Source organism: Pan paniscus, chromosome 12 (genome assembly GCF_029289425.2).
Source record: "Pan paniscus chromosome 12, NHGRI_mPanPan1-v2.0_pri, whole genome shotgun sequence".
Lineage (NCBI taxonomy): Eukaryota > Metazoa > Chordata > Mammalia > Primates > Hominidae > Pan > Pan paniscus.
The window spans coordinates 61,376,061-61,398,711 of record NC_073261.2 but is presented as its reverse complement, the minus strand read 5'-3'; the positions used below and the strand labels follow the sequence as shown (position 1 = coordinate 61,398,711).

At 44.9% G+C, this 22,651-nt stretch overlaps 1 protein-coding gene and 1 long non-coding RNA gene across 3 annotated transcripts in view; one reads left to right on the top strand and one right to left on the bottom strand.

Annotated features, from left to right (window-relative positions):
* The window catches only part of SLC1A4 (solute carrier family 1 member 4), a 34,697-nt gene extending 13,630 nt beyond the window's left edge, over positions 1-21,067 (top strand). For both annotated transcript variants that reach the window (XM_034953273.3, XM_003830900.5), the window contains exons 3-8: positions 1,883-1,945; positions 8,518-8,684; positions 14,662-14,895; positions 16,293-16,487; positions 16,767-16,901; positions 19,135-21,067. In XM_034953273.3, coding sequence (XP_034809164.1) covers positions 8,545-8,684; positions 14,662-14,895; positions 16,293-16,487; positions 16,767-16,901; positions 19,135-19,369 — 939 coding nt within the window. In that variant the 5' untranslated portion in view covers positions 1,883-1,945; positions 8,518-8,544 and the 3' untranslated portion in view covers positions 19,370-21,067. The remainder of the gene's footprint in view (positions 1-1,882; positions 1,946-8,517; positions 8,685-14,661; positions 14,896-16,292; positions 16,488-16,766; positions 16,902-19,134) is intronic.
* The window catches only part of LOC129397160 (uncharacterized), a 66,351-nt gene that overhangs the window by 11,951 nt on the left and 31,749 nt on the right, over positions 1-22,651 (bottom strand). The window lies entirely within an intron of this gene.

The window sequence follows — 22,651 nt, the reverse complement described above, 5'->3', positions numbered from 1 at the left end:
TTAAAGATACAAAAATTAGCCAGGTGTGGTGGCGTGCACCTGTAACCCCAGCTACCCAGGAAGCTGAGGCTGCAGAATTGCTCGAACCTGGGAGTTGGAGGTTGCAGAGAGCCGAGATCACACCACTGTACTCCAGCCTGGGCAGCAGAGTGAGACTCCATCTCAAAATAAATAAATAAATAAATAAATAATAAAATAAAGATAAGCATACATAGTATGTACACACACTACACATGTTGCTTCATAGCCTGCTGTTTTTTTTTTAAGGCAGTATATTGTGAATATTTTCTCATGTCGGTAGCTACCCTTCTGCCTAACGCCACGGCTGTAGAGTATTCCATTGTAAGAGTATAACATAATTCTCCTCTACTAGTCCCCTACCGATAGATGTTCAGGTTGTTTCTGGTTTTCCCCTATTTTTTGGCAATGCTGCAAGTAACAGTCCTGTGACCATTCTTTTTTTTTTTTTTTTTTTTTTTTGAGACGGAGTCTCACTCTGTTGCCCAGGCTGGAGTGCAGTGGCGCGATCTTGGCTCACTGCCAGCTCCGCCTCCCGGGTTCACGCCATTCTCCTGCCTCAGCCTTCCAAGTAGCTGGGACTACAGGCGCCTGCCACCACACCCGGCTAATTTTTTGTATTTTTTAGTAGAGATGGGGTTTCACCGTGTTAGCCAGGATGGTCTCGATCTCCTGACCTTGTGATCCGCCCACCTCGGCCTCCCAAAGTGCTGGGATTACAGGCGTGAGCCACTGCGCCTGGTCTCCTATGACCATTCTTTACACAGAGAAGGAATATAAAGGCCTAGATTATATGGTCTAATCTGATTGCTTTTTACAATGAAAGACTTTTCTGTTTCTACTTAAACCTCTCATTTTTGTTTTGTTTTGTTTTTTGATCTGCATATAAGCACAGGAGTGACTTGTATATATAATGTGAGGTAGGAAAAAAATATAGGTATATGGGCCTTTTTTTAGTGCCTGTCACAGAGGAGGCGTGTGGGTTTGTTTGAACACCTCTGCCTTTCTGTAACACTGATAAAGCTGAGAGAAACCAGAGCCCAGCAAGGGCAGGCAGAAAGCAGGCCTTCAAGTCTATACTTCCTAATTGCCTCCTCCTGACAGTTCAAGGACCAGGTGCCCTTCGAAGGGGCCAGGAAGGACTGTACTGACAGATTCCACTTGTTAGTACATACTGCCACAGGCAGACACCTATGTAATTCCACTTGTTAGTACATACTGCCACAGGCAGACACCTATGTGCACCATGCAGAAGCATGTGAAATCAACCAGGGGACCAAAGCTAGAGAGACGTCTCACTTCTGATAACTGAATCCCCCTGAAGACTCAGTTAGATGATGCCATCTTGCCTCACATCCCTGGCTTTCAAGAGTGGAGGCTCAAGCCAGATTAGAAAGAGACGGTAGAAGCAGTCATGCTCAAATAAGTTCTAGAACAAAGTGGGGCATAAATAAATGAATGGAAATAAAATGATACAATGAAAAATGAACTTTGGCATTATGGAGTTAATGCCAAGGTTATTCAAATAATATGACATATAAGGCTGAGGAAATATCAAATTATCAGCATAAAATTGTGCAGCCCTCCTTCTCCAAACCATTGCCCAAAGAACATAAGGAAATTCTCCCTGTTTCCTTGGGACACTAAGCAACCCAGGGACCTCTTGAAGTATCTGCTGACTTGGTCCTAATGTAGCTTTTTCACAGTTCTCAGAGGCTCTTGTCAGGCCAGCCAAGTGAGGAATGCCCAGGACACTCAGTGTGAACAGTGACAGAAGTAGCGAGAGTGCAGCAGTGCCCTTGGTTCCTCTAGGTCGGTCTTCATCTGTGCACTAACAGTGGGTTTTTTTTCCTCTTGATCACAGTATGCAACCGATTATAAAGTCGTGACCCAGAACAGCAGCTCTGGAAATGTAACCCATGAAAAGGTAAAGCTTTTTATAAGGTCACTTGTAAAAATATGTCTAAAACAAATCTTATTTCTTCTTTGAAGGAGCATACAAGACGTGGGCTGAAAACTTTGGGGTTTGAATGGGCTATTGGAGCGAACAGGTTAGGTTTGCTCCTTTGGTTATTTACCAACATGGCCAAATACCATGTTGCTCTCAAAGCACTACAATCCTCGGAGGATCCGTAAAACATTTTGTTTGTTGATTTATTTGTTGTTTGTTTGTTTGTTTGAAACAGGGTCTCGCTCTGTTGCCCAGGCTGGAGTGCAGTGGTGTGATCATGGCTCACTGCACTGAACTCTTGGCCTCAAGTGATTCTCCTGCCTCAGTCTCCCAAGTAGCTGGGACTACAGACGTGTGCCACCATGCTCGGCTAATATTTTATTTTTTATTTTTTATTTTTATTTTTTATGTTTTGTAGAGACGAGAGTTTCACCATGTTGTCAAGGCTGGCCTTGAACTCCTGGCTTCACATAATCCTCCCACCTTTGCCTCCCAAAGTGCTGGGATTGTAAGTGTGAGCCTGTGCCTGGCCCCAGAAAACATTTTATAAAACCTTTTCTACCATCTAGAAATGTAATTAATAAGTGATTTAAACTACCCCTATACCTATTACATTTTTTAAAAATCAATATAAGGGCGAAATAAAAATAATTTCTAATAAAATAATCCATATTTTACCATGTAAATATACAACTATACTAGAAGACATAATGAAGTTTACAGATACTTGCATTTACTTAGAATAAATAAATTGAGATTTAAAAGCAGTGAGATAGAAGTCAACTAAATATTGTAGGCATATTTTTTGCTATTTTTCTGCACATTTTGAAATACATGCTAAATAAATATTTTTGTATATGTATACAGAATTACCCCAGACGCAACAGCTACAAGTGCAGACCAACATTATGTCTCATACTAGTGACCTGGGTATTATTCTAAAATGGCAAATAACACTTGTTGAAGTTCGGAACAAAATAAAGTCTTCCTTCAGTTTACATCCACTTGATATTCTTGGAAAATCCAGTGAATACTAAAACTATGCAGAAAAAATATTTATGGGTAAAATGGAGTTAATCCTAGCTCAGTGCATTTTAAACAGCTTTTTCTCCCTATATGACTGTCCGATAGGATGCTCTGAGGCCTGGGGGATGTAGGAAAGTCTGCATTTGGTTGCCTGAACATTTCAGAACGGATGGCATTCTTAGTACCCTGCCTACTATTTCCCAGTAAGACACCACAATCATTATGACAACCAAAGTGCCCACACACATTCCAACAGTCCCCTAGTGAATGATATCCCCCTGTTCATAAATGTGAATCCAGTCAGTGGCTCCTGATTTTAAAAAATGGAGGTCACTTCACTCTGTCTGGCCAGAGGACGTGGCTGGACGTCCAACTGGGCCCCTTCTGACAGGCCCTGGATTCCACAGCTGGGCTCACTGGGATGTGGGTGTCAGCTAGGCCTGCTTTCCAGGTAAGTGGCTCACTTCTGCATGCCACCCTCTTGGCACAGACACTTTCCGACGTTATTTCATTTGAGCCTTAGGACAACCTGATCAGGTAGGATTTAGTACCCCCACTATAAATTACTTGAAATGATGGTCTTCCAAGGTTGATCAAGGCCATTTTGACCAGTTTAAAAAAAACTAATTGTTGCCCAGGTGCAGTGGCTTACGCCTATAATCCAAGCACTTTGGGAGGCCAAGAAGGGAGGACTGCTTGAGCCCAGGAGTTCATGACCAGCCTGGGCAACACAGCGAGACCCCATCGCTACAAAAACTAAAAATTAAATAAAAGTTCGCCAGGCATGGTGGCACATGTCCATAGTCTCAGCTACTTGGGAGGCCAAGGTAGGAGGATTGCTTGACCCTGGGAGGTCAATGCTGTGGTGAGTCACGATCGTGCCACTGCACTCCAGCCTGGGCAACAGAGCAAAATTATGTCTAAATAAATAAATAGAAAGAAAGCAAGGGTGATGAGTAAATGCTAGAACACTAATTGTCTCTTCAATAACTTTAAGTTTTGGCAAATATGGCTGCTGTGACTTCTCCACTGGAAATACTGGTTACCTGTGAGCATCCACCTCAGCTGACATACACTTGCCTTCACTGTAAATTTCACCCAGGCATTTAAGGAGTCAGGCTTTAAGAAAGAGGCTGGTGCAGTGGTTCACACCTGTAATCCCAGCACTTTGGGAGGCCAAGGCAGGCAGATCACCTGAAGTCAGGAGTTCCAGACCAGCCTGGCCAACACGGTGAAACCCCGTCTCTACTAAGAATATAAAAATTAGCCAGGCGTGGTGGTGGGCACCTGTAATCCCAGCTACTTGGGAGGCTGAGGCAGGAGAATCACTTGAACACAGGAGGAGGAGGTTGCAGTGAGCCGAGATTCTGCCACTGCACTCCAGCCTGGGCAACAGAGCGAGACTCTGTCTCAAAAAAATAAATAAAAGAAAAAAAGAAAGAAAGAGAAGCAGTGTGTCCTCGCTGGTTCCAGGCTTTCCTAAACCCTGTGGCGAGAAGACTGTGTAAAGGCATAGCAGGTGTGGGCCTTGTCCCCAAGGTTGGGATATTGGTGACAGAATGAAAAGTCAAGGACCTAGCCAGGCATGGTGACTCACGCTTGTAATCTCAATGACTCAGAGGCTGAGGTGGGAGGATTGCTTGAAGCCAGAAATTTGAGACCAGCCTGGGCAACATAGATACGTATCTAAAAAAAAGTTTTTTTTTCTATACTAGCCAAGTATGGTGGCGTGTGCCTGTAGTACCAGCTACTTGGGAGGCTGAAGTAGGAGGATCCCTTGAGCCAAGGAGTTTAAGATTACTGTACTCTAGAGAGCAACAGAGGGAGACTGTCTCTAAAAAGAATTAAATCAATCAAGGACCCAGAGGCTTAAGGACACTTGGAAGGGTGCCTCTGACCCGTGGCTCTGTCTTCCATGGCCACTTTGATCCCACGTAATAACTTGCCACAGACACACTCCTCCTAGGCTTTAGTTGAATCATTAATTCATTAAACAGTGATTTATTTGGCAACAGCCAGGTGCCCTTCCCAGGTGCTGGACTCCAGTAGTGCTCGATACAGTCAAAGCCCTGCTCTTACAAAGCTCATGTTCTAGTGGAGGGAATCATGTAATAAATAAGTATATGTCAGCCAGTGATAGGCACCAAGAAGAACATTAAAGCAGGGCAAATAGATAGGAAGAGTGTGTTTGTGTTTGTGTGTGTGTGTCTGTGGTGATGGGTACTATTTTAGCAGGGTGGTCAGGGAGGTCTTCTGATCAGGTGAGGGAGGAGCTATGGGGAGATGTGGGGGAAAAGTGATGTAGGCAGCAGGAACAGAATCTGCAAAATCCCAGGGAGACTGGCCAGGATGTAACTCTGGTTGTTTGTAGTCCCCTAGCCCCATTCAATGCTAAGTTTGCCCAGGTGTGCAGCCAGCATACCTTGCTCCAAACCCACCTGCCACCAGCCTCCTCTACAGAAAGGGAGTCATTTCATTGGAAAAATTATTGTAATTGTCCTCAAATCTGAGAGTTGGTTCGAAAGCTGGAACTACCTGACCTCAAACACCACACTTTAGAATTGCAGACCTGCTAAAACCAGCTCTCTTAATTGTTAAAACAATTTTCTTACTGATTTAAGAAATTGAATAATAAATGTGCATAGTTTGGGGGTACATGTGATAATGTAATACATTAATATAATTTGTAAAGATCAAATCAGTGTACTTGGGATGTCCATCACCTTAAACATTTGTCTTTTCTTTGTGATAGAAATATTACAATTATTCTAGCTATTTTGAAATGTACAGTAAATTATTGTAAAATATAGTCACCCTACTGAACTATCAAACACTAAGTGTATTTCTTCTATCAACCTGTACATTTATATCCATTAATCAACTTCTCTTTGTCCCCTTTCCCCCCTACACCTCCTGGCCTCTAGTAACCACCAATCTACTCTTTGTCTACATGAGATCCACTTTTTTAGCTCCCACATATGAGAACATGTGATATTAAAACCAACTTTCAAATAATAATTGAATTTTCTGGTTTAATTGAATCTTGACCCTTAATTCCAGTTAGGACTTGGGACATTATCAAAAAGCGTGAGTTGACAGCCCCAAGATCATCACCAGGTGTTAGCCATCCAGCTCATAGAATCCTAGTAGGCCAGTAGCAGAGCCAGCAATAAATCCCCCAAATCATCTCTCTCCCCCAGCTTTCAGCTATACCCACCGCACCCAGCTTCAATAAGTCAAGTCCCAGGAGAGAGTAGTGATAGTCAGAAGTCTTGGCCAGGTGCAGTGGCTCACACCTGTAATAATAACACTTTGAGAGACTGAATTGGGAGAATCACTTAAGCCCAGGAGTTTGAGACCGGTTTGGGCAATTTAGGGAGATCCCATCTCTACAAAATAAATAAATAAACCTAGCCTGGCATGGTGGCACATGCTTGTAGTCCCAGCTACTCAGGAGGCTGAGGTAAGAGGATTGCTTAGACCCTGGAGATCAAGGCTGCAGTGAGCCGTGTTCATGCCACTGCACTTCAGCCTGGATGACAGGGTATAACCCTGTCTCCAAAAAAATAAATAAATAAAAACAGTCGTCTTATTGTCTATGGAATTAAAATAACATTTTAAGAGGAAGACACTCCAGACAGAGTGAGCCTAGAATGATATCCAAGATATTCCATTAACATAATAATAGTTCTTGTTGGTTTTCATTTGCCTGACACAGTCTAAGTACTTTACATATATTAACATATTTAATCTTCATAGCAACTTTACATATTAGCTATTGTGACTATCTCCATTTTATAAATGGGGAACTGAGTCACAAAGAGGTTAAGTAACTTGCCTAGACTCCCACAACTAGGAAGTAGTGAAAGTCAGGCTCCAAAGCCAATGCTCCTTAATTACTATTGCCGCTGCTCCTCTATAAGTGATATCTATCAACATAAACAAAAGCGCCCTATAAGGTGATCATTGTCCTCACAATGAAAAGTTGGAAGAAAGGCCAGGCATGGTGGCTCACGCCTGTAAACTCAGCACTTTGGAAGTGCTGAGGCGGGCAGATCACCTGAGGTCGGGAGTTCCAGACCAGCCTGACCAACATGGAGAAACCCACATGGAGAAACCCCTTCTCTACTAAAAATAACAAAATTAGCTGGGCATGGTGGCACATGCCTGTAATCCCAGGTACTTGGGAGGCTGAGGCAGGAGAATCACTTGAACCCAGGAGGTGGAGGTTGTGGTGAGCTGAGATCACCCCATTGCACTCCAGCCTGGGGAACAAGAGCGAAACTCTGTCTCAAAAAAAAAAAAAAAAGAAAGAAAGAAAGAAAGAAAGGAAGGAAAAAGAAAAGTTGGAAGGAAATGAAAAGCTACTCCATCACAATATTTATGATATATATGAATCCATGGCTTTTGGTACATTTCATGTGAATCACACCAGCCACCTACATGTCTCCAGTTAATGTGGAAATTAGAAAAGTATTTAGAAAGAAATTTGTGATGATTTTGAGTACCTATCATTTGCCAGACACTTGGGCTAGGGCCCAGCCTTTGCGCTCAAGCTGCAAGGGCTAGGGAACACCAACGATTATTTCATAACATGTGTTGGTGGGATAAAATGTTTGTCTAATATATGCTTGCAGTAAGGAGATTCAGCATTGCTGGAAAAAATTAAGAATACAGTATGTCTATGCATTTTAAGTCAGTCATTTGGGAAAGAGTATCCTGAAAAAGTCCATGTTGATCATGAAAATCTTCTGTGAAGTTTGTCGGCTAGGAGGTCACTGTAAGAGCCTCACAACAAAACTCTGTGGACATTTAGGAGTCAAAGTTACAGTCACTGATTTGTTATCTGAGGGAAATTTTTTTTTTTTTTTTTTGAGCCGGAGTCTCGCTCTGTCGCCCAGGCTGGAGTGCAATGGCATGATCTCAGCTCACTGCAACCTCTGCCTCCTGGGTTCAAGTGATTCTCCTGCCTCAGCCTCCCAAGTAGCTGGGATTACAGGCACCTGCCACCATGCCCAGCTAATTTTTGTGTTTTTAGTATAGACAGGGTTTCACCATGTTGGTCAGGCTGGTCTCAAACTTGTGACTTCAGGTGATCCACTCGCCTTGGCCTCCCAAAGTGCTGGGATTACAGGTGTGAGCCACCACGACCAGCCTGAAGGAACTTTTGACTAACCAGCTCTTCTTTTAAAAGCAGCCCTTTGAGGTGGCTGTCCAACCCCTACTTGAATATATCCCCATGACAGGGAGCCCACTACCTTCCACTTTAACCTATGCCATTTTGGGCAGCTTTCAGAGTTAACTAGAAGAAATTTTTGCTTGTTGGCTTTCTGTATCCTCAGACTACATCTCCCCTTAAGTTTCCTACCCCTTTATTTGCAGAATTGCTAATTGTTTAAAGAAAATATGAGCTTTTTCTCGTTCTGGGTACAGTGTTTCAGTCTGGTGGGGACACCAAGCAAATACATCTTTAATTCTCACTCATCTGTTGTAAACTTGTTCTATCCTCTCTGATCCTGCAGATCCCCATAGGCACTGAGATAGAAGGGATGAACATTTTAGGATTGGTCCTGTTTGCTCTGGTGTTAGGAGTGGCCTTAAAGAAACTAGGCTCCGAAGGAGAAGACCTCATCCGTTTCTTCAATTCCCTCAATGAGGCAACGATGGTGCTGGTGTCCTGGATTATGTGGTGAGTGCTGCTTTGCTGCCTACTCTCTCTCTCCTTCCTCCTGCCATCCAGAAAAGAGTCCACCTTGCTGTTCTAGGTACCTGTGTGGGACCACCTGGCACAATGCTGTGTATGTGGTTGATGCACCACGAGCCAGGCTTGGTACAGGGGATGATGGAAGTGGAGACAGTTTCTCCTCTTGTCCAGGACCTCAGAGAGCCAGGCATGCACCACACTTACCAGTCACTTCCTCAGTGTCCACACTGACCCCTTGGTGTTTCCATCACCGGGATCTGTTTACGGGTTCCTACCACCACCCAGTTCATGTGGGTTGCCCATGTCATCTTGTGGGAAAGTGAATTCCATTAGTTTGCTATCTGTTGCATGAAATAAGGTTCATTTATCTGAAAATGATAGACTTGAAGCTTCAAAGGGACCCTTTACTATAGTAGTTCACAGCATAGAGGACAAGGACAAGTCCATTTTCACCCCATGCATATATAAAGTTGGAATGCTCTTCTTTTATGTAGGCTTTTTTTCTGAAACAGAGTTTTGCTCTTATTGCCCAGGATGGAGTACAGCGGCGCGATCTCGGCTCCCTGCAACCTCTACCTTCTGGGTTCAAGTGATTCTCCTGCCTCAGCCTCCCGAGAAGCTGGGATTACAGGCGTCCGCCACCATACCCAGCTAATTTTTTTTTTTTTTAGTAGAGATGGGGTTTCACCATGTTGGCCAAGCTGGTCTCAAACTCCTGACCTCAGGTGATCTACCCACCTCAGCCTCCCAAACTGCTGGAATTACAGGTGTGAGCCACTGCGCCTGGCCCTTTTATGTAGGCTTTTAATTTGTAAATGTTTCTTTGTGTGATATCAATGAAAGCATGATTGTTAAGTAACAATTCTTAGATTATTTGCTGAAAGGTAAAAATTTGACCAGCTCCCTCACTCCAAAATCATACCAATTCCAGTATCAATCTCTCATAAGCTTTATCCTGCTGTTTTACCCAAACCAGACCTCTGTGGCTTCTACCTAATGTTTTTCTTTGAGACGGAGCCTCTCTCTGTTGCCCAGGCTAGAGTGCAGTGATGTGATCTCGGTTCACTACAACCTCCGCCTCCTGGGTTCAAGCAATTCTCCTGCCTCAGCCTCCCGAGTAGCTGGGATTACAGGCACCTGCCACCATGCCCGGCTAATTTTTGTATTTTTAGTAGAGACAGGGTTTCACCATGTTGGCCAGGCTGGTCTCTAACTCCTGACCTCAGGCGATCCGCCTGCCTCAGCCTCCCAAAGTGCTGAGATTACAGGCATGAGCCACTGCACCCAGCCGCTTCTACTTGTTTTTTTGTTTTGTTTTTTTGAGACAGAGTCTTGCTCTGTCACCCAGGCTGGAGTGCAGTGGTGCGATCTCGGCTCACTGCAAGCTCCACCTCCCGGGTTCAAGCCATTCTCCTGCCCCAGCCTCCTGAGTAGCTGGGATTACAGATGACCGCCACCACGCCCAGCTAATTTTTTGTATTTTTAGTAGAGACAGGGTTTCACCATGTTGGCCAGGCTGGTCTCTAACTCCTGACCTCAGGCGATCCGCCTGCCTCAGCCTCCCAAAGTGCTGAGATTACAGGCATGAGCCACTGCACCCAGCCGCTTCTACTTGTTTTTTTGTTTTGTTTTTTTGAGACAGAGTCTTGCTCTGTCACCCAGGCTGGAGTGCAGTGGTGCGATCTCGGCTCACTGCAAGCTCCACCTCCCGGGTTCAAGCCATTCTCCTGCCTCAGCCTCCTGAGTAGCTGGGATTACAGATGACCGCCACCACGCCCAGCTAATTTTTTGTATTTTTAGTAGAGACAGGGTTTCACCGTGTTAGCCACGATGGTCTCCATCTCCTGACCTCGTGATCTGCCCGCCTCAGCCTCCCAAAGTGCTGGGATTACAGGCATGAGCCACCGCGCCCAGCCTACTTAATTGTTAAGAACTAGTTTCTCCTTCCATGCACAAAGCATTTTCCTTATTTTCAACCCTGAAAGATCCCAGAACTTCTCTCTCTCAGGTAGTGCTGGATGACAGCTGGACTGATTTTAGAAGTTTGAAATTGAATGGGAGGCTAAGTTTAGACCCCCTACCAGTGATATTTCTCTTGTTCAATCTGAAAATTCCAGAGCCTGACTCTATCACTGCCAATGCCATTTCATGTGATTGTTGTTCTAGGGAGAGAACTGATATTTTCAGAAAAGAAAAGGTATTTAGATGTCAAGTTCTTTTCTTGGCTTTTGTTAAGTCTAAAATATTAATATTTTCCAAAGTTTAGACTAAAAAAAAGAAATTGGGGCAGGCGCAGTGGCTCATGCCTGTAATCCCAGCACTTTGGGAGGCCAAGGCCAGAGTATTGCTTGAGCTCAGGAGTTCAAGACCAGCCTGGGCAACAAAGTGAGGCCCTATCTCTACAAAATATAAACAATTAAATTAAAAAGTAAAAAAACTGATTGTAATAGTCCGTTCTCACACTGCTATGAAGAAATACCTGAAACTGGGTAATTTATAATGAAGAGAGGTCTAATTGGCTCACAGTTCTACAGGCTATACAGGAGGCATGGCTGGGAAGGCCTCAGGAAACTTACAAGCATGGCAGAAGGTGAAGGGGAAGCAGGCATGTCTTCACATGGCCAGAGCAGGAGGAAGAAAGACAGGGGGAAGGTGGGGGATTACAATTCAATATGAGATTTGGGTGAGGACATAAATCCAAACCATATCACTGATACGTCCATGTTAGGACATTTGCATTTTGTTTTGTTTTGTTTGTTTTTGAGACGGAGTTTCACTCTTGTTGCCCAGGCTGCAGTGCAATGGCACAAGTTCGGCTCACCGCAACCTCCGCCTCCCAAGTTCAAGCGATTCTCCTGCCTCAGCCTCCCGAGAAGCTGGGATTACAGGCATGCGCCACCACGTCCAGCTAATTTTGTATTTTTAGTAGAGACAGGGTTTCTCCATGTTGGTCAGGCTGGTCCCAAACTCCCGACCTCAGGTGATCCGCCCACCTTGGCCTCCCAAAGTGCTAGGATTACAGGCATGAGCCATAGCGCCCGGCCGGACATTTGCTTTTAATCTGGAAACCAGTTTAGTCATTCCTTCAATTTGATGTACCAGTCACATAAGCAGGTATTCAGTAAGGCAGATCCTGCTGAATGTCTAACTGCAGCAAGAGCGCGAGAGACCTGTTGCTCAGAAATGCATATTACACAGAATTGAAGTTTAAAATGCCTTAACTAGTTAAGGGATCTCAACCAAGTATGGGAGGCATTGTCAGTATTACCGCTTTCTGCAATCTTTCTTTTACTAACTACCCACTCCAAAACCCTAGTACCTGCCTACCCTACACTATTCACAGAAATAACTTTCAGATGTATTAAACCCAGAGTCAGCCAACTTTGCAAGCCACATGCTCTCTATTGCAACTACCCAACTCTGCCACTGTAGGAGAAAAGTACCTATTCACAATTTGTAAATGAAAGAGCATGACTGTGTTCCAACAAAACTTTATTTACAAAAACTCACGCTGCTAACTCCTGGATTAAACTGACCAGGGAGAAAGGAAGAAAAGAAGGAAAGAAAGAGAGGAGTCTTCTAAAAATATCAGAAGAAAATATAGAGGCAGGGAAAGTCTTCCTAAACAAGATATAAAAAGCAAAAGCCATAAAAAGCTGCTAAACTTAACCACATCAAAATATAAAAAGTCTGCATGCAAAAGATACTTTGAACAAAGTTAAAAGTCAAGACATTCATTTCTAAAAATTGATATATATATTTGCATACTGCATATATAGAAAAAAAGAGTTCTGATTACTGAAAAAGAAAAATCACTGAACAAACCATCAGAAAATAGACAAAGTATGTGAAACCTGAATTACCAGTAAACATTTTAAGGGATGCTCAACCTCATTAGAAATAAGGGAAATGAAAACTTGGTTTTATCAGGCATTGATAATGGTGAGGGTGAGGTTTCTCAACCATGACACTATTGACATTTTGGGCTGATCAGTCTTCGTGGGAGGCTGTCTCATGACTGTAGGATGTTTAGCACCATCCTGGCCCCCACCTGCATGATGCCACTAGCACCATGCCCCAAAAGTTATGACAACCAAACTGTCTTCCAGACAAAATCATCCCTGGTTAAGAACCACTGTTGCAGAGGGAAGATTATTCTCCTGGACTGCTGGTGGGAATGTGATATGGAATAACCACTTTGGAGAACAAAGTGGCAGTATCTACTGAAATTTAAAATATGCACATCCTATAACTTAGCAGTTCACTTCTTAGCATCTCTACCTAGAGAACAAAGGCATGTGGTTACCACAAGGTATGTTTGCAGTGTCGTTTGTAACGATAAACCTGGGAACAACTTAAACATCCACCAACAGGACGATGACAAAATAACCTACGGTATTTCCATTCTGAAGATAATATTTAAAGACAATGAGGTAAAGGTGGAAACAACCCAAATGTCCATCATTGGATGAATGGATAAACAAAATGAGATAGAGACATACAACAGAATATTATTCAGCCTTAGAAAGGAGTACAATTCTAGCTCATGCTCCAATGTGGATGAAGCCTGAAGACATCATAAGTGGAATAACCTAGACACAAAAGGACAAACACTGTATGATTCCACCTTTGTGTACCTAGAATAGTCAAATTCAGAGAGACAAGAAGTAGAACAGTGATTCTCAGGAACTGTGAGGAGGGGAAAGTAGGCTGTTATGTTTAATGATTTCAAAGTTTGGGATGATGGAAAAGTTCTGGATTTGGATAGTGATGATAGTTGCACAAGAATGTGAATGAACTTCATGCCACTGAACTCTACACTTAAAAATGGTTAAGATGGTAAATTTTATGTATATTTTACCACATTAAAAAATGAATGGGGTAGATTTCTATGTATTGATATGAAAAGATTTCAAAGATGTAATATAGGGTGAAAAAGAAAAAAACACATAGATTTAAATACATACCTATGTATCTAATTGCATAGGAGGTAGGAGTGGCTATTTCAGGAGGATCCTGGCTTGAGGATGGTACTTAAAGAGGATTTTGGTGTCATCTACGTTTTAATTTTTTGAAAGGAGAATGTATTCATGTATTACTATCGGGTTTTTAATTAATAATTACTGCTTAGAATATCTCTAGAAAGAAAACTCAAGAAACCAGTGACATTGTCTCCAGGGAGGGGAAATCTGGGTGCTTGGGAGAGAGATGAGAGGGAGACTTCACTCTGTTCACTCTTTTGTACCCCTTGAAATTTGAACTATGTGACATTATTACCTACGCAATTAAAATTTACAAATAAAGTCAGCAGTTAGAAAATTCTTCCTGAATTTATATTAATTCAAAACAACTGACTTTTGTTCTTTGTAGCTCCCACAGTCCATTCCTTCTCATCCTGCCTTTAAAAAACTCTCACGCTCCAGGCGTGTTCCCAGAGTGTCATTGTTAATGACTTTTTCCCACGGAATCATGTTGTCTAAGCCACAAAGAATTTAAAACTTCACAAAAGTCCTAGCTTTGGCTCAATTTTCTATCACAGCCACTCTGTGAAATAGGTGTTAGTCTTTTGTGTTTCTAAGTTCTCAGAACAAGCCTGAGCAAAGCCAAAAGTCAGGCTCACAGTCCTGGAGGCTTTGATCTCGATTTCCTTGCCTTTCCTCCTGGGAATCCCTGTGACTGGTAGCATCCTTCTGTTAAGGAAATACTGTATCCAAGGGGAAAGACGTCTGGGTTCTGGTCCTGACTCTGTTACCCTTGGTGAGTGGTCATCCTCATTTTACCCAGTCTCACAGGCTGTAAAATGGGGATGGTATAACCCTGACTGTTTCGGTTCCTCGGGGTTATCCTAGGGAGAGATGAAGACGGCCTGGTTGAAAGTCCCTGCATTCTGCCTCAGGAGGGACCTGCATCTCTCACCCCAGCTTTATCCCCCACTGATGAGTACCCTGTGCTTGTGCCCTAGGTACGTACCTGTGGGCATCATGTTCCTTGTTGGAAGCAAGATCGTGGAAATGAAAGACATCATCGTGCTGGTGACCAGCCTGGGGAAATACATCTTCGCATCTATATTGGGCCATGTTATTCATGGAGGAATTGTTCTGCCACTTATTTATTTTGTTTTCACACGAAAAAACCCATTCAGATTCCTCCTGGGCCTCCTCGCCCCATTTGCGACAGCATTTGCTACCTGCTCCAGGTGAGTGGGTTTTGGGTCTCTTCACTGCTCTGAGCCATGTTAACATGGAACCAGGTGAGCCCAGTGGTAGATGCACAACCAGTGTCTTGACATACTTTAATTCCTGGAAAACTCTATATTGGTCTTCTGTGATTTTTCTGTTTTTTCTTCTTTAAGAGACAGGATCTTCCCGTGATTGCCCAGGCTGGTCTCGAACTCCTGGGCTCAAGTGATCCTCCCACCTCGGCCTTCCAAATAGCTGGGATTACAGGCATGCACAGCCACACCAAGCCTCACATGATTTCTTAAACTGACCAGCCCCAAAGCTTTTCTGTATTCCCCTGGGGTGGGTTTCTGTTTCATTTACTATTCTACTGAAGTTACCTCATTCTCTTCTCCCTCTTGCTCCTTAGAGGTCAGCAGATCATTAGTTAGCCCAGCTGCGGGTCCCTCACCCTAATTAGGAAGACCTTTCCCTGAGTAAAAGAAGGCAGCCCACCTAACTCAAAATGCATTGCAGGGAAGTTTCTAGAATGGTTCCTGCCCAATTCTCCCTTTCTGGATATGTGAATTAGAAAACGAGTCTGAGGCACCGTGGTGAGGGATGGATGCTTAGCCCTCTAGGAGTCCACAATAGTGTGGGATTGTCTAATTTGGCACAAGAGATGCATCCTGTCATTCACTGGAAAACCTTAAAAAAAAAAAAAAACACTGGGTTTTCCAAATATGTTAAAACTTTCAAAGGATGGCAGCACGTCGTTTCATTCACACATTTAGTTTTGCCTCTACTGCTCACTTCCTCCCAATCTGGATGGCTATTTATATAACACAGAGGTGGGAGTAAAAAAAAAAAAAAAATTAGGGAAGGAAGTTCCTCTGGCCTAGACAAAAACCTGTTTCTCAGCTGCACCAACTAACCTCTGCAGAGCCCGCAGAGCCAGCTAGAGGGAGCAGGTACTGTTCTTATGGTTATCTACTTAGTTATTCTTTCCAAGCTCACAGAGCCATTTCTGGATTTTGGCCTAAAAGAAAAAAAAATCATAGTTTACCATTTACTTTTGGGAGGGGAGCACTCAAGAGAGGAGATGCACATGTAGAGAAACTAGTTGTTTGTTCTCTTGGGAACGTTTTGCACCGGGAGGCAATGTGCAGTTCTTAAGAAACTTGGAACACGTGAATCCAAGTAAATGACAGAATAGGTAAATGAAGGCAGTCATATTTTAAGTATCTTGGGAGTTGCCAAAGCCTCGTGTTGTGACGGAAGTTTTAAAGTGATTCTGTTTTTTCCCTTATTTCAAGAGAAGAAAGCCAGAAATGAAGATGGTGCTAATTGCTCTGTTCTGGGGTCTGAGACAAGACACATGTTAGCCTGCCTCGGACTGTTGTCATGTCTGGCGGTTTGTTTTTCCCATTTCTAGCTCAGCGACCCTTCCCTCTATGATGAAGTGCATTGAAGAGAACAATGGTGTGGACAAGAGGATCAGCAGGTTTATTCTCCCCATCGGGGCCACCGTGAACATGGACGGAGCAGCCATCTTCCAGTGTGTCGCCGCTGTGTTCATTGCACAACTCAACAACGTAGAGCTCAACGCAGGACAGATTTTCACCATTCTGTAAGTTTCTCATTCTTTCCCTGGCTCAAAACTGAAGGCCTTTCTTGTGATTTCCTTTGAAAAACCAATCTCACCACAACTTGGTGTCTCGCTCATAAAATGAGGACAGTGGGGATTCATTACTTGAAGAGCGTGTGTTGACTCTCAAGGGCGTAGCCAGCAGAGCCTATGGTGGGGCGGTTTTTAGTTTCCAGCCACATTGCAGCTGCATGGTCTGCATTTCTCTGTGTCCACTCCACGCTCTATGTTAATGGCTGGCCCTGCTCTGCCGTCCCTTAGAGTGACTGCCACAGCGTCCAGTGTTGGAGCAGCAGGCGTGCCAGCTGGAGGGGTCCTCACCATTGCCATTATCCTGGAGGCCATTGGGCTGCCTACTCATGACCTGCCTCTGATCCTGGCTGTGGACTGGATTGTGTAAGTAACGAGTCCTGAGAACACCAAAAAGAGTCTGCACTGAGTTCCCTAGGAGCTTAGCACTGCTGGGCCTGGGCCATGAAGAGAAACTTCAGACACACTCCAGCCTTGTGAAGGAGGCTACAGTGGAGCTAAAAGGGCAAGATTTAGAGCTAGGAAAAATTAAACAATATGAGAGTCACATGCCCCCAAACATCCAGGAATGACCATGAGATGTCATTACCAAGAACTTGCTTATAGCATCCAGTAAAGCAGGGGTCCACAGCTGAGGCCCTCAGCGCAGGCCCAAGGGACACAAGAGTCTATGGAGTTGTTGACTGCATAGGAGTAATAAGTCGATGGAGCAGTGATCCTTTGGGAATGATTGTCCCTGGCCTGGAAAATTCTAAGGAGTGATTTCTGTGAGGGGAGGGAGGATGAACCATGCTGATGTGAGTGACTTGGGCTTGGGCTCAGCAGAGGAGGAGGTAGGGAAGAAGGTGTGATCCAGACCACATCTCTGGGGCTGCTGTGAAGACACAAAACAGTTTCTGTGCATGGATTCCTTGAGTCACATGATACCTTTTGCAGGCATGAATAATATCTATTTTATAGGGAAGGCTGGCTGAGGTACTAAAGTTGAGACAGTAGAGCCTGTGGGTAAGAAAATGAGCCCTGGAGCCCAGGTGCCTGGATTGAAATCCCAGATTTGCCATCTAGTAGTTGTGTAATGTGCACTGTGTGTGCTTTGGTCTGCTCATCTGTAAAATGGGAATGATCATAGCACTCACACCAGGGTTGTGGGGAAGATTGAGCGAGTTAGCACGGGAACAGCACACAGAATAATGAACACGAGGTAAAACATTCAATTCATGTCAGCAAAGAAAGACACTCCAGACCAGGTTCGTCACAGGCAGGGCCTGGCACTGGGCTCGCGGACTGGCCTGCTGCAGGTGGGAATGGTGGTTTTTCCAACTTGAAGGGGCTTCTCAGAGCAATGAGGGTAAAATCTGCAAAAGAGACCTGCATTGCGCAGACACCTCATCAGAGGGAACTCCGTCCCTGAGCTGGCCAGCTGGACAGGACCAGAGCTGACCGAGGCCCCCTCTCCTTCCTCACCCAGCCACCTCCTGTGCGTGGAGAAGAGGCATCAAAGAGGTGCTTGGCCAGGAACAGGGAAACAGGGCACCAAGCCGGCTGCCCAGTGGAGACCTGAAGTCACACAGGCCTGCCAGCCACCCCATCCCCTCTGATTCTGCAGACAGCAGGACGGCACTCTGCATGGAGTCAGCTCCCCAGTGCCCTCAGGGAAGATCACATTTTTCCCTCTCTTCAAAATGTGCACAATACTTCCTCTGAGCTCCAGGGACAGGGGAATGGTATTGGCTAATCTATAACACAACAAGCCAGCTTCTGGAAAGGATAGTGATATTTTCTTTGAGATGGTATTTATATTTGCCGATGGCAATGGAACACATATGAAGATTAACATCCGCAGTAAAGTAGCGTTGAAATGAGAAAAAGAAGGGAAACTCCCACAGTGTATTATTCAGTGGAAGTAAAGCTAGACACAAAACCGTATCCACACTATTATCCCAATATGTTTGTTTATTTGTTTACTTATTAGAGTCAGGGTCTTACTCTGTGGTCCAGGCTGGAGTGCAATGGCATCATCATAGCTCACTGAAGCTTTGAACTCCTGGACTCAAGCAATCCCCCCACCTCAGCCTCCTGAGTAGCTAGGATTACAGGCACACTCTACCATGCCCAGCTAATTTGTTTATTTTTTGCAGAGATAGGATCTCACTATGTTGCCCAGGCTGGTCTCAAACTCCTGGCCTTAAACAGTCCTCCCACCTCAGCCTCCCAAATTGCTGGGATTACAGGCATGAGCCACTGTGCCTGGCTTATGTGTGATTTTTAATTATGGTGTCTAATACATATAAAATACATGTATAGAAAGGTGACTGGAAGGAAATAGATTAAAATGGGCATACAGATTCACTCAGTTGTGGACTAGGGGTGAGTGGCTTGTTTGCTTCTTTATGCTCTTTTTTATTCTTTCTATAAAAATAAAAAAGTGTTTAAAGAAAATTAATTTAGAATAAGGTAAAGCCAATGCCTTAGAAGCATGCTCTCCAGGAAGCAACAGGGCCCCTCACAATCATGACTTTCCCTCGGCATCCAGGCTGCCTGTGACAGGACCCGATCGCCCAGCAGTAGATATAATAGCTGCCTCTTCTTTTCCCACCAGGGACCGGACCACCACGGTGGTGAATGTGGAAGGGGATGCCCTGGGTGCGGGCATTCTCCACCACCTGAATCAGAAGGCAACAAAGAAAGGCGAGCAGGAACTTGCTGAGGTGAAAGTGGAAGCCATCCCCAACTGCAAGTCTGAGGAGGAGACATCGCCCCTGGTGACACACCAGAACCCCGCTGGCCCCGTGGCCAGTGCCCCAGAACTGGAATCCAAGGAGTCGGTTCTGTGATGGGGCTGGGCTTTGGGCTTGCCTGCCAGCAGTGATGTCCCACCCTGTTCACCCAGCCGCCAGTCATGGACACAGGGCACTGCCCTTGCCAACTTTTACCCTCCCAAGCAATGCTTTGGCCCAGTCACTGGCCTGAGGCTTACCTCTCGGCACTGGCATTGGGCTCCCCAGCCGGAACTGGTTACCAAGGACAAGGACACTCTGACATTCGGCTTGATCCATGTCCAGGTGCAACTGTGTGTACACCAGGGATCTGTTTGGAAACAACCCCTTGAGCTGCCAGGCTCAAGAAATCATGGACTCACAGGGTCCTGTGTGGTTACATCTTGGAAAAAATGCAGATGTATTTCACTCTCCCCGGTCAGCTCTGCATCAGGTGTTTTCTGAGCAAACCAAGGGGGTTTATAGTCATCTGTCGCATTGCCTCGAGTTGCAGTAATTGAAAAAATGCTCAAATTCTTAGCCATGGCTGGCCTTTGCTGAGCTGGGACTCAGGTGTTTAAAGAGTTTGTGCTATAGCTAGGTGTGGATAGCTTCTGATCCCTGGGTTCTGGGAGACTGCAGGTGCCGCACATTGTCAAGTTAGAAATACTCCAGGTGGGTGTTAGCACTGTGGGGGTCTCTGGTCCACAGCCTTAGGTAAACAACTTAGATTCTGAGGTCAAAGAAAAAAGGAGAGGGAATGCAGCCTTGTGGGGGTGAAGCGGGGCAGAGGGTTCTCTAATCTAATCAGGACAGGACAGGTTTCACACACAATTGTCCCAGTTCGCATCCCAGCCCTGGGGCACTTTTCTGCTTCCTTCCAGAGGCCTGGGCCTCTGATAACACTTTAGCTTTTTCTCCATTCACGCTGATTTGGCAAAAGGCCAGAGATGGGCCTCCTTCCCTGGGGAGGTGTGATGTAGTTATCACATTCAGGACCCTTGTTGATTTATCATCTATTATTTGAATTCAACTGGACACTCTGTAAAATGCTGCACTGCAGCAAAAACAAAACCACCACCACCCCAGAGAAAACCATGTACTAATTGGAGTGGGGTACCCCCATTCACAGGTTCCCAGGTCCCCTGGCTTTGGCTGATTTCAAAATATAGAGCCCTTTCTTGCCAGTACATCCAAGTTTAAAATTATCAGCGAAATGGTCCATGTTTTTCCAATTACCTGCTGACACGGTTCTAAGCTAAGTGAGGGGGAAGATCTGAGAGCGTGCTGTTTGTGGCTGTTGATGCATATTCGTGATGTAACAGGTCCTGGGGCCTCACTTTACCCCATTTGTAAAATGGGGCTAATGTCACCTGCCTCTTACCTACCTCAGAGGGATTTGGTGAGGCAAACTGTTAATCTTCGAAAACGACCATTTCACTTCTTGGATATCAAGTGCTAACCCAGTATGTTCTTCTTTTTTATGTAAGGGACAGCTTTCTCCACAGAGTCCTTCTGCTGGTGAGGACAGCATTTCTGAGCAGGGCTTTGTTCTCTATGTGCATTAGGACTTTATCATGCCCTTGTTCTGTGTGTAGTTACTTGACAGCATCAAATGCAGCCTCTTCCTAATGTCCTTCCAGTTTTCATGAACTAGCAACCCCACCTTCCACCATGGTTCTGGGCGCCTGATTTTGCTGTGACTCCCAGACCCAGCCACTGTTTCTGCCACCCTGTAACAGGCCATTAAAGCTCCCCAGTGTTCAGCCTCCTTCACTCCCTTGTTTTCCCTGTTGCTATGTGTCACCTGGGCCCTACAGACAGGGGCACATGCTTATGGATGTGTGTACCATTGAGATGAGAATGGGTAGATGGAACGGAGACCATCAAGCCACACCCCCTTCTTAAAACTGGGGACATGAGCCTGAGCAGAAAGGGTGAAGAAGAGCCATGGGACACAGAGTTGACCCAGCCAGGGGGAAAGCCCAGCTCTCTTTAAACCAGCTAAGCCATTCCAGTCTCCTGTGAAGCCAAAAGGGACCAGGAACCGTGCAAAGGAAACTGGAAACTTTTCCCCGCTGGGTAGAGCATGTTGCTGATACTCTTCTGTTTTCAAGGGAAACAATCACATTGTTTGATTCCAAATGGTAAATGAACACTCACTATTTTTCAGGCTTCAGTAAATCTTTTTTTCTTCCTTCATATATATATACACAACACACACACACATATGTATATCTATACACACATATGTGTGTTGTGTGTGTTGTGTATATGCATGTGTGTGTGTGTGTGTATAGTTTTAGCTCCAAGCCAAGCAAGTTTGTGTTTGGATAGAGGGGAACTTAACTATTAACTACAAGTTGTATGTCTGTGGTATCTTGATTTTCCCATTTCTAAAGATGAATTTCACAAAGCCATAAAGCATGAAATTAGAGCTGGACTTAAGACTCATTGGCCGACCATCCTGTGTCCTGGCCTGGCCCTGCAGTAAGAAGCGTGTCTGGGTCTGGAGAAGGGTGCTTCCGAGAGTGTGCAGGTGGCCCTTCCCCTTGGAGGCGAGAAGAGAGAATGTGCTGTGTATCTTCCTGGTTTTCAGTCCACAGAGTCGGTAGACCAGGGGTTACCTGACTGGGGAAAATCTCACATCTCCTTGTCTGAAAACATTTCCCCTGCTGTTCTCCTTCTAACATGTTGCGGTAAATCTGTTCAGATACTGTTCATCTGACTGTTTTGTACGTGTGACAATTGCCTTAAAACCTAGCACAGTCCTCAGAAATGAATACCGTGTTTCCACTGGAATCTGCAGTTCCTTTATTCCCTTCTCGTGTGTTGAAGCGGCACTTGCTGATGGAGGAGCTGTTGCTCTTCTAGGAGATGGGCTTTGGGTGACTAAAGGGATTTGTTTTCCTTGCTCCATTCATCAGGCACGAGCCCCTAAGTCAGGGCAGGCATGCTCAGGGGGCAGTGCTACCACCGGAGCTGCTGTCGCTGATCCTTTTGCGGCCACCTGCTTGCAACTGGGAAGCGTCAAGCTGCTCAGGGGCTTCCCACTCCACACCAGCAGGGCTCTTGTAAAAAGTGTGTGGTTTTGCCACATACCTCCATAAAGTTATGTCTTGTCAGAACGACTAGGTCAACAGGCCCTAACTGAGCATCTACTGTAAGGCAAGCATTAAGTAGGAACAACAGGAAGAAAGCCCCAGGCCCTAGAATTCTGGGAAAGTCCCTGAAAGAGAGCAGTTGTCCATGCCTCTACTATGGCACCACCACACCTCACCCATGCTTTTATATAATCTTGTTTTCAATGACACCACATTCCAGCAACATTAGGGAATCTAGACACCTCTTATAATAGGA